This window comes from Rhinichthys klamathensis, unplaced genomic scaffold (genome assembly GCF_029890125.1).
Source record: "Rhinichthys klamathensis goyatoka isolate OS25496 unplaced genomic scaffold, OSU_Roscu_1.1 h1tg000262l_1, whole genome shotgun sequence".
In the NCBI taxonomy this organism is placed as follows: domain Eukaryota; kingdom Metazoa; phylum Chordata; class Actinopteri; order Cypriniformes; family Leuciscidae; genus Rhinichthys; species Rhinichthys klamathensis.
This window is the reverse complement of record NW_026606783.1, coordinates 632,353-648,686: the sequence shown is the minus strand read 5'-3', so window position 1 is coordinate 648,686 and position 16,334 is coordinate 632,353. Positions and strand designations below refer to the sequence as shown.

General features: G+C 36.1%; 2 protein-coding genes across 2 annotated transcripts; both read right to left on the bottom strand.

Moving 5' to 3' along the window:
* Nucleotides 1-10,221: 10,221 nt before the first annotated feature.
* fam8a1b (family with sequence similarity 8 member A1b) lies at nt 10,222-12,416 on the bottom strand. The gene is made up of 5 exons (XM_056267733.1): nt 11,896-12,416; nt 10,968-11,088; nt 10,744-10,867; nt 10,525-10,664; nt 10,222-10,419 (listed from the first exon to the last, which is right to left on the bottom strand). Exons 1-5 carry the CDS (start codon nt 12,380-12,382, stop codon nt 10,275-10,277), a joined length of 1,017 nt encoding a protein of 338 aa, XP_056123708.1. The 5' UTR covers nt 12,383-12,416; the 3' UTR covers nt 10,222-10,274.
* A 294-nt stretch (nt 12,417-12,710) lies between these two features.
* On the bottom strand, nt 12,711-15,479 carry zgc:110410 (uncharacterized protein LOC553618 homolog). The gene is made up of 9 exons (XM_056267735.1): nt 15,204-15,479; nt 14,982-15,060; nt 14,740-14,793; nt 14,540-14,630; nt 14,410-14,447; nt 14,195-14,282; nt 13,979-14,068; nt 13,854-13,901; nt 12,711-13,638 (listed from the first exon to the last, which is right to left on the bottom strand). Exons 1-9 carry the CDS (start codon nt 15,421-15,423, stop codon nt 13,489-13,491), a joined length of 858 nt encoding a protein of 285 aa, XP_056123710.1. The 5' UTR covers nt 15,424-15,479; the 3' UTR covers nt 12,711-13,488.
* Nucleotides 15,480-16,334: the final 855 nt, after the last annotated feature.

The window sequence follows — 16,334 nt, the reverse complement described above, 5'->3', positions numbered from 1 at the left end:
TATTATAATGCAAATGCACGCACCTAAATAAGCACATACACAAACAGAAACCCATATGTCTCTCACATTAAGCATGCAAAGTAGTTGCAATTCACCCTCAGGGGGGAACCACATGCAAATAGTCACTTGTTCCATCACACACACACTCACATACAAAAATGTTATCTTCCCACACAACCTTGAGAAGATCTGAAAACACCCTGTGTTTGAAACACGTGAGTCAAAAGCCATCAGCAATATGTAACCTCTAATATTAGCCTGGCCTGGTTTACTCTCTCTGAGCAGATCTTAGCACTGCATTGGGTGTGTTTGCCAAACCACAGACAGATACAAAGCCACCATATAGTATATGAAAGGAAACTCCTCTTTGGACAACTCAACACACATAGGCTTCTCAAAGCCAATCATTCACCCAAAAATGGACATCTCTCAGTGTGTCGTCTTCTTGATCTTAATGAGGAATCCTAATCTTCTTTTGTGTCATCAAGGTTTTAAAATCTTAAACATAAACTAATAAATATTATTAGTTTACATGAGTAAAACACACATGTAAAATTTAATTGGCATAGTTACATATATATACTGTTCAAAAGTTTTTTAAAGAAATTAATACTTTTAATCAGCAAGGATGCCAAATTGATCAAAAGTGACAGTAAATATACATGATGCAAAAAAAAAATCTGTTTTAAAAAAGTCTGTTCTTTTGAACTTTTTATTCATAAAATAATTATGAAGGAAAATGTATCACAGTTTCCACATAATTATTAAGCATCAACTGTTATAAGACAATTCTATACATTATAATTTTTTTCTTGCCAGAGGCAACAGGCGTCCAGCAGTTTCAGCTGAGACTGTTAGGAAGACTCAGGGAATACCTGTACTATTTTCACTCTGGATGGCTCAGTCTACGACAGTCTTTGATATATCTCCATTCCTTCTAATACCAGGAGAGTTTGGGAGAGTTGCTATGTTACTGTTTGTTGAGGTATTGCCTTAACCAGTCACAAGGGACATGAAAGAGTGATGAAGTGTTCTGTCTCGGGTGCTAGTCTTAGTTTCTCCGTTTCTGTTTTCTTCTTATTATTATTATTATTATTATTATTTTTGCCCTCACTCTCAGGTCTCATAAAACTCAGATTAAACAGACATAACTACAGCGAAAGGAAAATTGCATGCATCACAAAGAGGAAATGCACTCACTGATCAGGTCCATTTTCTTCTCAAGGACATCCAGTCACTTTTGCAAACCCCTGGAGCAAAACAATATTGCATAATTCCATAATTACTGTTCTGTTTGCTGTATTAAGTACTGACCCCTATTCAGTCTTCACACTGAAAGAACGTTCACCCTACAGAACCTTCCTGACATTTCTCATAGATGCTAAGACATGTCCTAACATGTCCAGACATGTATAAGGGGGACAGGACTTTGCAGTGGACACAAGCTAACATAATATATTATGTAGTAGAGGACCAACTTAAGTTAACAGAATTTAGGTAGCAGAATTTAGAAAATAAATACATTTAATAATAATATTTAAGACATTTTAAATTATTTTATATGGTAGGCTATATTTCTAATTCGAAGCCATGCGAAGATAATGGTGAGATAGTTACGTCATTTATTCATATAATAGCTATTCCACTTGGATTAGCAAGACTAGCCATAAAAATACAGCTTTTGGCTTGAGTTGCTCAGAACAGCTACATTTATGATGCCATTGTTATCTAATTTTATTTCTAATTTGAAACATATTAAAAAGCAATCTTGACAATCAGTTTTAGAGGTTTCGGTCTCTCCCTATTCCTGTAGATAGGAGAGATTTTTGTAGGATGTTGCCAATATGGCCGCTGAGAAAACTGACTTCCCTTAAAGGGACTTTTCTAACGGAAGGCAACCAGTCCGGTGCCATGAGTGATCTGTACACACTTTGAACTGGAAAGTCCCTTGATTTAGGAGGTTCTATGCCATCATGTGGGAAGATTATGCAAGGACCTGTGTTGCCGAGGTAACAAGGACAGGGTCTACAAATTTCTCAAGGCTTCCACCTTGAGAATTTTTCTCTGAGTCATGCGTTATGTGAAATTGTATGTACGCATGTGAACATAAATGCTTTTATAGATTTCACCTTTTAGCACTATATTTGTCCAGCAAAAATTGTTGCACCCTTAAATTAATGGACATTTGACAAGAGGTATGGTTAAACTCTATGTAAGGTTTACAAGCAGACACTTAAGGAATAAATAGCTCTTATATTTGGATGATTAATTGACGATATGTTCAGGACATATGACATGTTGGTGTGCTTGCAAGGCCCAACTGACTGTAAAACAGATGAGCTGTTAAACTGCTAAGAAATCACATAATCAGTTATTTGTAGTACTATTTTGCAGGTACAATGTTGTTTGGACCCCTGACTTTCAAAAATCTTCATAAGTCATACAGTCTTGGAATGGCATGAAGGTGACAGATGATGACAAAACTTTCATTTTTGGGTGAACTATCGCTTTCAAGTACATATTGACTTCTTAAACAGAGCCGACCACAACAACAGACAGCCAAAGCTTTCTGAAAGTAAAATGTTTTTCCATGTCTTTCAGAGCCAGTATTTCAAACATTAAGCCAAAAATAGCTCTGGCCTACACACTTCTGCTGAGAATACAACACGAAGAGCAAGGACAAGAATGGTTAAAGGAGCAGCTCAACCACAAGCACAGACACGAAGAACATCATCTTTGTTTTCTTTAACCATTGTCAAGGGGTTAAGGAGGCAACGTTCAGTGGTCAAAAGTGCTGAATGCCTAATAAAAGTGAAAACCCATACTGGCCACTAGATATTTAAGGCTTCCAGTAAGGAATGCAATAACATTCTCTTTATCAGACACTCAAAAGGCTTAATACTAAGGGCAAGGGAGGGGCACTGCAGCCTCAATAGTGGTTTTGGCAGCCTAACAGAGAAAGGACACAGAAAACACACAAACAGCAATTATAAAACCACGCTATTATAAAGCCATTACTAGAGTATCCATCTCTAATCACGGTCACTGGTTCGCCACAACAGTACTGGAAAATGGTTAATTCTACGCAGAAACATAAAATGTAGAATTATAGAGCAAACCATGTGAAAATGGATTTCCTCGCTTTTGCTTTACAAATATGACAAATGCTACCAGATTTGTAGATTTCTACAGTTGCATTTCACTTTTAATGCATGATAAATGTTGTCAGTCAAACATTATCAGGAATGAAAATTGTTCCTGCTCCATTATGTCTTACAGGCTGGCAAAGATTATTTTGAATATTTCTCTCTTGGTGGAAACACTGAGGTCAACATGTGGTTTGGTCATGTCGCTGTAAATCTGTTTTTCCTTGCGTGGCAACATTACTTCTATAGATCAAAGTTGCTCCAACTTTTTACTATAAAGAGACAAATATCAAACTTGTAATTTACATTTTTGTAATTATATTAACTTATATTCTATTTATTTCAATGCAAAATTATGGTTTGGCCACCTCTGCTATAAGAGTAACTTATGAGCTTGGCAAACAACTACAATGCATTTACAATGAAGCCAATTTGTACTTTAAAGGTACACTCTTAAGAAAAATGGTTCTAAACAGTACCAAATTAGGGTTCTTCGGCTTGTAACAATAGCAGAACCCTTTTTATAAGGTTCCATAAAGAACCATGCTTTGAAAGTGGTATGGACCTTAATGGTGTTATAAATAACCTTTTCAACAATATTTATTTTCATTAATATTAGTATGTATCTTCATATTATTAATATTACTATGATTCATATTTTTTTTTTTTTATAAATGATTTATTAATATGGTTTTTTAGCCCTCTATCTGTCTGGTCATATATCTTGTTGCCTCTATTTGGGTTTTACATTTGAAAAAAAAACATTGTTGTGTCAAATAGGTACTTTTTTTTATTGACATAGCAAAAATGACAGTGCTCTAACAACAGAGGTTAGCTGAATAGCCTACATTAATAAATAACAATTGACAGATTGAACACGATTTAGATGTAATGAAGACCAAGTTCCAGTAAAATATCTTCACAATCCCCTGTCTATACGTCCTTCATTATGTGTATTCTGAGTGGCAGTTTCTCTCTGCAGATGATGGGGTTATGGTACGTGACAGCATCTGAAATAAACAATTGAGTTTAGACATTGTGTCTCTTCCATTGTTCATGAAGGTCAAAATTAGCAAAAATGGACAGTATGGGCCCTTTACCATGTTAAAAGGAAAAAGTGACAAAGTCATGGTATAGCTTATTGTTTTTTTGTGACTGCACGTTTAGGCATAAAGTCATAATAAACAAAATCAAACAATATGGATCATAAATTGCATCTCTTTTACTTAGTGGAGAAGAGAAGATGGGTATCCTTTAACTGAACAGAGCAGCTCACACTTACATGTTCTGTTAAATTAAAAAGAGAAAAAGACATGATTGTCAGGAAATGATTGTTACAATTTTTAAAGTTATAATTTATAGACATTTTAAGAAAGAAATAATTTACCTGTTGAGAGAAAGTTGACAGTCTTGTGTAGTAAATAGATAGTTGTAGCTGAGCTCCAGAAAATCAGTAATGAGGAGGCTTTGACAGTTACAGATTTGAAAAACATAAAGGAGGGAATAAAGACCCTACACTCTAACTGACACAAAGACCATTTCAGCGTATAGAGGGTTCTTCACGACGACACGGTACTAAATAGAACTGTTACTGCTGTAAAGAACCTTTAAAGAACCTTCTTCTTTTTAGAGTGTAGGGTAGTTAATTTGTTTTTTTATTAACACTTTTTGCTAGACATAACTAGACAGGGGGGGGGGGGGGGGGGGGGGGGGGGACTAATGACTGTGATAGATCTATTAATGACTTAATAGAAGACTAATGACTGTGAACAATCAAGACGATCAACCAATAAGAACACGGACACCGGCACGGACAGCATGGGCACCGTATCCAGCACGGTCACCGGCACGGTCCCGTCTCTGGCATGGTCACCGTCTCAGGCACGGACACCGGCAAGGGCATGGTCACCGTCTCCGGCTCGGTAGTCAAGTAACGCAGTGCATGTGCACTTCGGGTGGACGCGCTCAGTGTTACATGCAAATTTTGTGAATTGCAGTATCGCATGAGTGTAACTAGACCTCTGCATTAACATGTAATGTGAATGTACGTCGCATTGTACAGTATGTTGGGACGGAGGCGCCAGAATTGCAACTGATAGAATAGGCCTACACTGTAGCACGATATCACTCCTACTCTGCGCCTCTGGATGGCAACCCGTGACGTTCTACTCGGAGCTGTTCACATCCTAGGGATTTATACGTTTCTATGTCAACACTATCAACCCCGCGACATGAATCTGCAGCAGTCAGGTAGTAGGCCTACAACAAGTCAGAGTTCTGTAAGTTGTTTACATTCAGTTTTATTGTAATGTTATGTGCTTTGAGACATGAGGTTATTTAACACCGTCTCTCGTGACGCTTTGCAGAATCTGTTGTGTGCGTTTATGTCGTGTTTGAAGGAGGCGTGGCTTTGAAGCGCGCTCTAAAGGGAGGATGGGATCTCAAAGCTAGCTTGCTATTACCTTTCCCTAACTTTAATTCTAAGTTATACTGACATATTAGTAAAATACAATGAATAGTCTAAGGCTTTTTTATGCGAAAACAAAAAATCCCTAGTGAAGTGTAAGTGGCCACTCTTTTCTCTATTCCTCCCAGTTATTACAGAAAAAAAAGTACCCCCTTCAAAAACATAAATTTCCAATACAAGTTCCTGGTTTTGTGAATTTGTCAGGATTGAATTGTTTAGCAAACACTGATACTGTTGCTGAGCAGACACTTTCGCTCTTGTACAGCTTGACTTAGTTCACTACTATAGCTGAATGAAAGTGGACCAGATTCAAGAATGACTCATGTCAACAAATGTCCATTCAAACATGTGGTCATAAATGAGTAAGACTGTAAGGTCAAGGAAATTATCTTGTGGGTCACTTTTTCCAAACCTACAAACACAACTTTCCAGTGGAATGGACTATTTTAATGCATTAATTCAATCGTGCTATTTATCCAAGCACTTTATCCCCGTCCCCTATAATCTTGCAACCTATCTTTCACAATACCATAAACTCTGAGCTATGAATCCTTTGATTTACCTGCAGCTGCCACTGAATAAAGCCCTACTCAGACTTTTTCTGAAAAAACAGTTACTTAATAATTAATAACAGGCTTAAAACACCATAATATAATAACAGACAGAGTCCAGCATGGAAAATAGGCATGTTTTGCTGCATTTCTCAGAGAGTCTCTGCCAAATCGGTCCCCTTTGAGATGAAACCCATCCATTCCAATATCCGCACCTTCCGTTATAATAAATGGACATTGAAGTCTCCATTCTCCTGCAGCTGGATCACTAATTAAAACGTCTGCCAGAGAGCCACATTGACATCATTAGACGCCTGTCAGTGTGTAAACTTGGGAGGTGTTCAACATTAATCGCCTAACAGACCGACACTAGGACATTGATAAGGATGGTCAGCACTTTTGAACCGTGATAACAGTCTGTTCTAAATCCAGTGATGATGGGCCTCAAATTGAGCAATTCACTAAGGACAGAGAATCATATGATTCTCTCATTTTGCCTCCCTTGCCTTGCTATATATATTAAAAACAATAGTAGGCCTACTAATAAAAAAATAAGTATTTTTAATAATGAATTTACTAATAATTATTTACAATGCCCTAAACACTTGGGAGTTTTATTTCAATTAATTATTTAGTAATTTCATACTAATCTTTTACTATATGCTCACTTCCTTCAATGCCTCTTACAATTGGCAATAAATAAACCCAAAAAAGGAGAACAGAAGAACAACTTAAATTTGGGTCAATATCACATGAATTCTGATGAAAAGCATTATACTTATTTGCTTACACTGTTGTATGGCAAACATATGTTATGTTTCTTTTTTTGGAGGACCAAATATGGATGCTCTGTGTCAAAATACACTGCTTGTTCTAGCCTCAAGCGAAGACGAAATCTCGAAAACACTAAACAACCACATTGAGCTACAATATGCTGCAGTCTCGAGGTCATAAGACAGGATAATAGTGTAGAAGCCCAAAATTCCAATGAGGGTTTTATCGGTTTTTGAGAGCGCTGTTCGTTGCAATTGTTGTTTTTTGATCATCGATTTGGAAGAGCAGACTCGTTTTGTAAAAGCTCAGAGTGAACATCAGTCTTGGATGATGAGAAACCCAACCCTATCTTATTTCCAACTGAATAGCCAATCAGATCACACCAATCACAGTCACCATGGCCTTTGATTGGCTACCGATGACATCATTACTACAGAAAGTAAAACGCATCACCAATTAATGACAGAACCCTGTTCAATCAGCCAATCAGCTTGTTGTTTGGAAGCCCCTGACAACATGCCTTCCAGGCTGACTGTCCTTTCTCTCTCTCATCCTTCAGACAACTCAAAAACACAAAATCTTACACTAACACGAATACAGCTTTTTTAAAAGACCAGATCAGAGACACACACCTGATGACTTTAGAGCTTGACATCCTTCTACCTAATGATTCTGGGATCTTTTTTGTTTAGTTTTTCATATACAAGTCAACATAATTATAATAGCAGCATGATGGTGACCGGTGTCCCCCACACATTACTCACAATGACGTCATATAGTTGGCACTGCATATTCAATCTGACTTGCGAGATAAAGTCAGGTTGAGCGTGGCTGAGCACTACTCACTGATAACTGCAATGCAACATCAGTTGTACCAGTCTGATATTAAAAGGGGTTTACAAGGTATCAGGGTCAACGAGATCGAAAAGGGAAAATATCGGAGTGAGCGATGAGGCGTCTGTGTTGGAGAAAACCATCTGTAGGTCCTCCTAACACAATCAACCTTTCAAGTTCACTCGCAAAGCAAGCCTATGCCCTGACCAAGTTTTTCAAAGAAAATGACGAAAGCAAGGTTTGAACAATATAATCAACAATAGACTATCTACCTATTATTTATTTTCCAACATTACTGTAATTATGGTTTTCATGGCTAGGACATACAAAGGTGTTTTCTGGTCCATATCTAATTCACAAAAATATATGAAGTTTTACTTTCACTAAAATGCTATTTTATTATGCTAATCCATTAAAGGAATAGTTCACCCAAAAATAAAAAAATCTGTCTTCATTTACTCACCCTCATTCTGTTCCAAACCTTTCTTTCTTCTGTGGAACAGACGAGAAGATTTACCAAAGGAGGACCAAACAACGTTGGACCCCATTGGCTTTCATTGTGTGGGGGGAAAAACACTGAGACATTTTTCACAATATCTTGTTTTGTTCCACAGAATAAAGAAAATCATAAAGGTTTGTAATGACATAAGGGTGAGTAAATGACAACAAAGCTAAATCGATTTTGTACCTGCAAGATTGATTTTCAATAAAAATATATTTGTATGTTACACATACAAAAAGAACGCCCTATAGGTTGGGAATGACGTGAATGTGTGTAAATGATTACAGAATTTTCCTTTTTGGGTGAACTACCCCTTTAAGAAGAATTCTAGAAGAATTTGTTGTTTCTATGCAACAAAAATAACGAACCGCTATGGGAGCTGCAGCGCAGTGATATAGTGTACTAAAATGTACAGCTGTGTACCTATACTGTGTATTTTACCATGGCTAGAAATTCAAATAACTTAACAGAAGCCATACCATGAGAGATTATTACTTCACTATTTAACACGTTTAGAATCCACAGGCAGTTTACATGGTAAATCAGCAGCTCTCCCACTCCATCTACTGGTGACTCATTTCAACTGATGAGGTGCCAGATACCACAAATCCTTCCTCCATGCAAGACTGCATTCCTCTTTTTTATACACATTATCTGTCTTCAGTTCAAGGATGTGACGAATACAATACAAATGGTAAATGCCCAGCTTCAATTAATGTAATCTAATAAAGTGAGAAATTTTAGCTTTTTTTTTAAAAAACTAATTAAATAAGAATGCTCAATTTATTAGTACCATATTGAGTATTAATAGATTACGCTTTTTTTAATGTTTAGTAGAGTATACATTTTTTAAATCTGTTATCAGCCAATAAAAATATAATAGATAAAAATGTAACTATCCTTATTGGTTATCTTTATATGCTCAGATTTTTTATATTTTGCAGCTCAATGAAAAACAAAACAATGACTATGTGGCTTCTTTGGAATGATTACTTACTTAAAAAAATTACATATGAAAGTGTTAATGATTAGAGCTTTTTATAGCTAACTCTTAGGACTATTTGGAAATTAACTTTATATTCTTGCATACTGTATGTAAATGTGATTTCAGAAGATAAATCCTTTTTCATGTGCTGTAAAACCCTTCACATAACATGTCTTTAAAAAAGATTGTTATTGGTATACACAGTCAATCCATAAACAGAGACAACACAGAAGGCTTTCTCTGGGACATAAGTGAATTATTTCAATTTGGCCATATCTATACACTCCAAAATGAATAACATACTAACAACTGATTTAGTATGAGGCTATTTAAAGTTGAAATAATCAACTCAGCAGCTCAGGATAGTGCAGAATAGAGCTGAAAAAGGCATGCAGTGAAAATTACAGTATGCAAAACAGCTCAGCTATACAAATAAAATGTTTTTCCGGCATTTTCAAGCTTTTAAAGGCCATAAAATAGAGATAAGTAATTAGGAACAAAACATTCATCTGAAATACAAATGCAGCGAGTAAATTAGGATCTATAACCAAACTCTATTGCATTTGGAGAAATAAGTTAATTCCTGCTCAATTTCCATTAGTCAAAGAATATTCTAAGAAAATATTCCAATCAATATTCCACATACATTAACAAAGAGAGAGAGAGAGAGAGAGAGAGAGAGAGAGAGAGAGAGAGACAGAGAAATATATGCATGAAATGCATGTACCAGAGGAAGTTCAAGTATTACGTGGCAGCACATTTATAAATTATCTTATTTTGGCACAAGAAAAAACAGTGATGATTAAAAATACTTCTGAGAAAGCAATTCATGTCCAGAGGAGATGGGGGAGAAATACTGGAAATACCATGTTCAGCTCTTAAAGTGTCAGTTCTTCCAGAGGCCAATAGCTTTAGTTCAGTTCAGTATGTTTTACTGCAGCTGGTCTGTTCTCCTTTGTCTATGAGCTTGTTTTTGCATTACAAAGTCGGGTTGATAATGACTTCAATGACAAAGTCATCTAAGCCTGTTTCTCTTTACCACAATGGTGCCAGCCACAATGTCATACACAGTCCTGTTGTGCTGAAAGAAAAGGAGTGTGATGAATGCCGGAAAAAAGAAAGCGATGGAGAAGTTCTTGTTTAACGCTCTCACCGTAGACCTACAAGAAAATCATAAAACAATAAGTTTCAATAAATTTTTTGGAAAAAGGTCTCTTTTTTTTTTTTTTTAAATGACAAAGAGTAACGTTAACAGCAGCACTGACGCAGAAAGCGTGACGTTTGTCGCTGGTACCACAAGAACTCGGTTTGGCTGAACCAGAACGGAGCTGTCACATGTGACCACTCGTAAGCCAATGAGAAACTTCCCTGGTGTCGCCCCACCAGCTCCCCAAATACATATGATCTGAAAACAATCAAAAACAGTTATGCAGGTCTTCATGAATTTTTTCATTCAGCAGATTAACTCAATTGTTTGAACTAACCTCATAAAAGCAAACTAATATCCTATACACTAGAGCCACAAGCATCATCTTCTGCAATTCCTCCATTGACGTGTCCTCATCAATCTCCTCTACTATGAAGTGCATGGCAAACTTTGAGATGTCCCTAAAATTAGATTTTAAATGGCCAAAGAGTGAATGATTTGGTTTAATGGAAAACAGCATGAGTGATATGTAAAAATATAAATAAAAGATTCCAGACTCACTTCATTCCACTCAAGTGCACAATACTAAGGATAATTGTGGCTTTAATGAAGAAAAGAATGAAGAAATCCACCATTTCCGCCAAGAACCTTTGCAGAGGAGAGGGGATATAATATTCCCTACCTGGACAAAAAAATAATACAAACATGAACTGCTTTTGAAAACTGAATCATTCTAATTACGAGGAACAATTGTATGCCCCAATTTTATGTCTTAATATATTGGATATAACATTAAACTCACTTTTTTTCTAAAAGATGTAAACAATATTAGTTTACTTTAATAACAATTAAGTGAACATAGGGGTGATTTCACTACTTTAATATGAGCATAAATTTCCACTTTTGCCATCCATGCACAAACTTAACATAAAACTGGCAATTATAAGGAAGAAATGGTGTTTCTTCATCTCCCCTTTCTCCAATAACAATGTCTCAAACATTTTCATATGAATTTTGATGTAATTGGTAATCATTTCATAGGTTTTGTTTCACTATAAAACATTATATCCTGTTAGATAAAATTACAGAAATAGGTATTTAAAAAAAAAAAAAGATGGGACCTTCAACACATTCATGTAAATGTCAATGCATCACTGAACAAATTTCAGCGAACTATCTATCCAATTAGACACCCTGTTAATGTCAGTTTTTACATAATGAAACCATATTTTGGCTTTAAGCACCTGAGTTTGAGAAAATCATATTTCTAAGAGTCTGGAATACCATGTTAAAGAAATATTCTTTAATTTTAACGTAGACACTCAATCACATGCATAAACTAAACACAGCCCAAGAAGGCTCGTTTACATCTATACACAAAGTACTGAGCTGTCATATCCAAGCCCAGCGATGAATATAAAATTGCAGCTGGCAGTTTTAACAACAAAGAAAGGTAATAAAGGATGTATTAATTATTAAATATAATTACCAGGCTGTTGAGCATTTCCATTGGGTTGCTGTGGTTGTTGTTGAGGCGGCAGCTGCGCAGGCGCTGTGGCAGGAGCTCGAGAACTCTGTCCGCTCGCGTCAGCAGCAGCACCCGCCGCGTTCGCACCTGCAGCAGGAAAACCAAACGGGCTGCTAAACCAATTCCGAAGGTCTCCATTAGACAAATCTGCACCCCATATCGTCGCTCCTGGCGTTTCATTTGTTCCTTGTGTTGGGAAACACGGTGGGAAGGAAAACGCAGACATGGCTATCCAGCTCTGCCAGTTCATATAGCTGTAGTAGTACTGCCACATCCACTCTTGTAATTTTTCGCAGTACTCTGTGGTGGTAACAGCGGTGGAGGTGTCTTGTTTGCCCTGGGAACAGGGCTTGTGAATATTTGTTTTCATGTTTTCGCCGTCCCTAGTTCTACTGTTTTTTGCCAACGATTTCTCCTTATCACCAGCGTTTTCGTCTAACTCCGCCATGACACTTTTGTTATGTGACGATTTAATCAACTTCCGGCAATATTTCGTAGTGCATAATAAAAGTAATAGAATAGAAGACATGAGCAAAAGCGCTACCTGTGGTATGCAGTTGATGGACAGTAATTCATATGGTGCAAAAGACACTCGTATTCATGTACAGAGAAACGTTTACTGTTTTTGCAGTTTTTGCTATTTACACTTAATAAGAATTAATTAATTGATAAATATATAATTGGGCAGAGGGGGGTAAGATGTGCCATCCCCCTTAAAATAGCATTTGTTCTAGCCTTTTTAGTGTTCTTAAATGATTAAAACCATATCAAATGGATAACAGTAGACACTTTAATGAACTTAACTTAAAGTACATGACAGTGAACATCTATTACAACATATTAGACACGATGGAATCATGTTTATAAAAAATGGGGGTAAGAATATCTCTCAAAACCCATACCATGTAGGCTACATCACATTGCCCTTCTTTTACTTTTAAAATAACTCAGTCACAGCTAATAGTTATTTTACTTAATTCAATAGCTATTCTATTATTAAACTGTTAGCTATTTTACTGATTTAAATTTAATATTTAAATTATATTATATTATTAAGAATTAGTTAATTTATAAATATACAATTGGGGATACCGGGGTAAGATGTGCCACTCCCTTAAAATAGCATTTGTTCTAGGATTTTTAGTGTTCTCAAATTATTAAAAATCATATCAAATGGATAAGAGAAACCACTTTAATGAATTTAACTTAAAGTACAGTGACATGACAGCGAACATTTATTACAACATGTTACAGACACAATGGAGTCAAGTTTATAAAAAATGGGGGTAAGAATATGTCTCAAAAATGTTTGCCCTTCATTTACTTGTAAAATAACTCACAACTATGCATTAGCTATTTTACTTAATTCAATAGCTATTTTATTATTAAACTGCTATTTTACCGATTTACTGTTTTAAATTTGGTACAGAGACACAATGGAGTCATGTTAAAAAAAGAAAAAGAAAAAAAGAGGGTAATATTGTGTCTCAAAACCCAGAGCATATGTGAGACAGGTGTCGAGTGGGACAGAAATCATGATGATCATAAACCACATCAACGACAAAGTCCAATTAATTGAAGCAATAATAAGAAAATTGTGATAATATCAAGGTACAAGTTCAGAGCAGCAAAGATGTACTCTTCTGGATTGATGCTGTATTTGTGCTTTCCACCCAGTATGAGCTGTGTGTCCATCACCAGGTACTAGATAATGAAAGGGAGAGACAGTAAGAAAATGACAGCTGTAAAGTGGTATTATTAAGACAATAACAGATTGTTGGCAGAACATAATATTAATACTGTCCCAGCTTCATTGCACACACTATGCGTCCAGATATGACTCATGACGTCCCCCATAAGGATAATTTATCTTTACACACAAAGCTGCACCGTATAAAGCAATAAAGAAGTGTATTTACCACAGAGAAGACCAAAGTTCCCAACGATGCATAAAGGATGTACAAATACTGTGGAATATGAAAGTTTGCATGAATGAATAAACAAGTAAACATTTTTTTATAAGAGCAGGAATTTAAGGATTTACCTGCGATCTCAGAATTGCACAAAGCAATGCAAATGAAAACAGCGTCCAGCTGATTGCCCATATGCTTCCTGAAGCAGCTGTGAAATCCCACTAAAAACAAGCAAAGACAGGTTTAAATACTTGATAACTTAACAAATCGTTAATTTTAATTATGAAACTTAGTAATACAGTACATATAGTCTAATGTCACTGCAGTTTTGAAATAAATGTACGTACTTTAGACTGCAATGAAAACAAACTCATTGCAAGAGACACCAAAGCAGTTGCACCCACTGCCCAGAGCACTGCCTCGGCCGAATAATACCTGAAAAGATATGTCGGTTTCTTACTATAACACTGGCTGTGTAACTAAATTGTTCAATTGTTGAAGTTCAATTTCTTGGAGTAATTGAAGTGCATTTAAATCAGTTTCAAAGATGCTTTTCACTCACACTACAACTGATCCAAGGAGAAGGCCCTCTGCAATTGTCTGTGTGAGAAAACAGCACTCAGCATTTACAAAATGATTCCATTTAATGCTCACCACAAATAAATACTACAGTGGTTCTGTGATTTACTTACAAAGAGCCCTAGGAAGATGAAGTTTAAAGGAACTTTCCGACGGATGTCACCACAACAGATGAGCACAATGATTAAAGCAAATGTTACACCCCTTGTGAAATTTAACCAAACAAAAGAAGTCAGTGTAACATATATTCATTTAAACACAATATATGCATATTATTTAGGACATGCAGAACACACAAAAGAGAAGTGCTCACATCATAGTGTAGGTAAACCAGTATGTGCCTCTTACCCAGTCACTGAGTGTCTCCCTATAGGAAAAAGGCACGAGTGTATTAATAATATACACACACTACAGATCAAAAAGTTTTGGGCCATACAATTTTTATTATATTTTAAAATGCAAGTCTAAGATGCTCAAGCCTATGATCTCATTATCTGTTCTTTGAACTGAAATGAATTGAAGTAGATGTGGCAACATAAATACCAGTCTACTCACCAATAAAGAAAAGCACAGATGATTCCAACAGTTATTAATAGTTGAACCATAAGTGTCAAGTACACTTTTCTTATGAAACCTATGAAGCACATTTGTAGACATGACACAAAGAAAATCACAAAAAACACAATTCTAATTTAGCACATCAAGAAACATTGAGCGTATTATGTTTTATGTAACATAACCAAGAGACAGAAGTAATTTCAAGAGAGCACAGCTGACCTCTTCTTATGGCTGCATCTGAAAAGCAGTTCTCGTCCTCAAAGCCCAGGGTGTACTCTGGGGGAGCGCTGTCTGGAATCCCCATATTGACTTGTTCAACAACGGGGGGCACCATGCCAGCGGTGGGCTGCCCAGCATTGTACTGCGTTGTATTAGGATATTGCGGAGGGTAATAGGGGTTGTATGGAGGGGGAGACTGCTCTGTGTTCATATTGTGCATGTCTTTCAACAAACCTATAGAGACACATCATTTAGAAAATCGAGAGTAAATATTACAAACTCTGAAACTGATGCTTTTATGATAGATGTAATCCACACAGACAAAGAGGCCTAAATGGCAGCATTTTTATCTAATGACATGTGACTAAGATTTAAACATTTAGGGTGCCAAATTCTCTGTATGTAAAATTGGTACAATTTCCATCTAATACACAAATGTGGCATTATGATATTGTTAATTTTTTTTTTGTTACATTAAAACTGCCACTTACCTTTTAGTCTGGCACCACTCTGCTTCCTGTTGTGAGTTGTGCAGGGCAAAGTCTGTTCTCGATCAGTTTGTCTCCTGGGGGACGGACTTTGCCTAGCCCATCAAATCAATACATACACATTCATGAGAGCCAAGTTCATGTGTGTGTGTGTGTGTTATTTTTTGTTTTAAAATTCAACAAAGAATGAAAGATATTTCACAATGAAATGTACAATTTACCTCTACAGAGTGATTTTTGTTTTTAACAACAATTGTCTAAAAATTTATAAATTAAAATTATGCTTTGTTTTAGAAGACAACCTCTTTGTGATGTAAATTAAGGGATATTCACCCCAAAATGATTTTTTAAATTATTTACTCGCCACCATGTTCTCCAATTCAATAAAAGTAAGCAAGCTCCAAAAATGAAAAAGGCACTATAAAGCATCATAAATGGACATATTCCTCACACAAAGCAATTGTATAAATCTTTTATCACTTGAAATATAGTGCATAAGTAGTATGCACTTTTAATTAGCGTACGTATTGCGTTGTGTTGTGTTTTAGGGTTAATGGGAATTTCTCTAAAAGTCCTGGATAATGTCCATGGCAGAAAATTACCAGTAGCTATACATTTTCCGTTTTTATCTTTTACAGTGTAA

Bases quoted from the DNA above. Each gene is read 5' to 3' on its own strand.
- fam8a1b (XM_056267733.1), bottom strand. From the start codon at position 12,382: ATGGCGGAGTTAGACGAAAACGCTGGTGATAAGGAGAAATCGTTGGCA. The intron at 10,868-10,967 runs GTGAGTCTGGAA...ATCTAATTTTAG, and splicing joins GTGCACTTGAGTGGAATGAA to GGACATCTCAAAGTTTGCCA. The intron at 10,665-10,743 runs GTTAGTTCAAAC...GATTGTTTTCAG, and splicing joins TATTAGTTTGCTTTTATGAG to ATCATATGTATTTGGGGAGC.
- zgc:110410 (XM_056267735.1), bottom strand. From the start codon at position 15,423: ATGCACAATATGAACACAGAGCAGTCTCCCCCTCCATACAACCCCTAT. The intron at 15,061-15,203 runs GTCAGCTGTGCT...TGTGCTTCATAG, and splicing joins AGATGCAGCCATAAGAAGAG to GTTTCATAAGAAAAGTGTAC. The intron at 14,631-14,739 runs GTGAGCACTTCT...AAATTTCACAAG, and splicing joins TGGTTTACCTACACTATGAT to GGGTGTAACATTTGCTTTAA.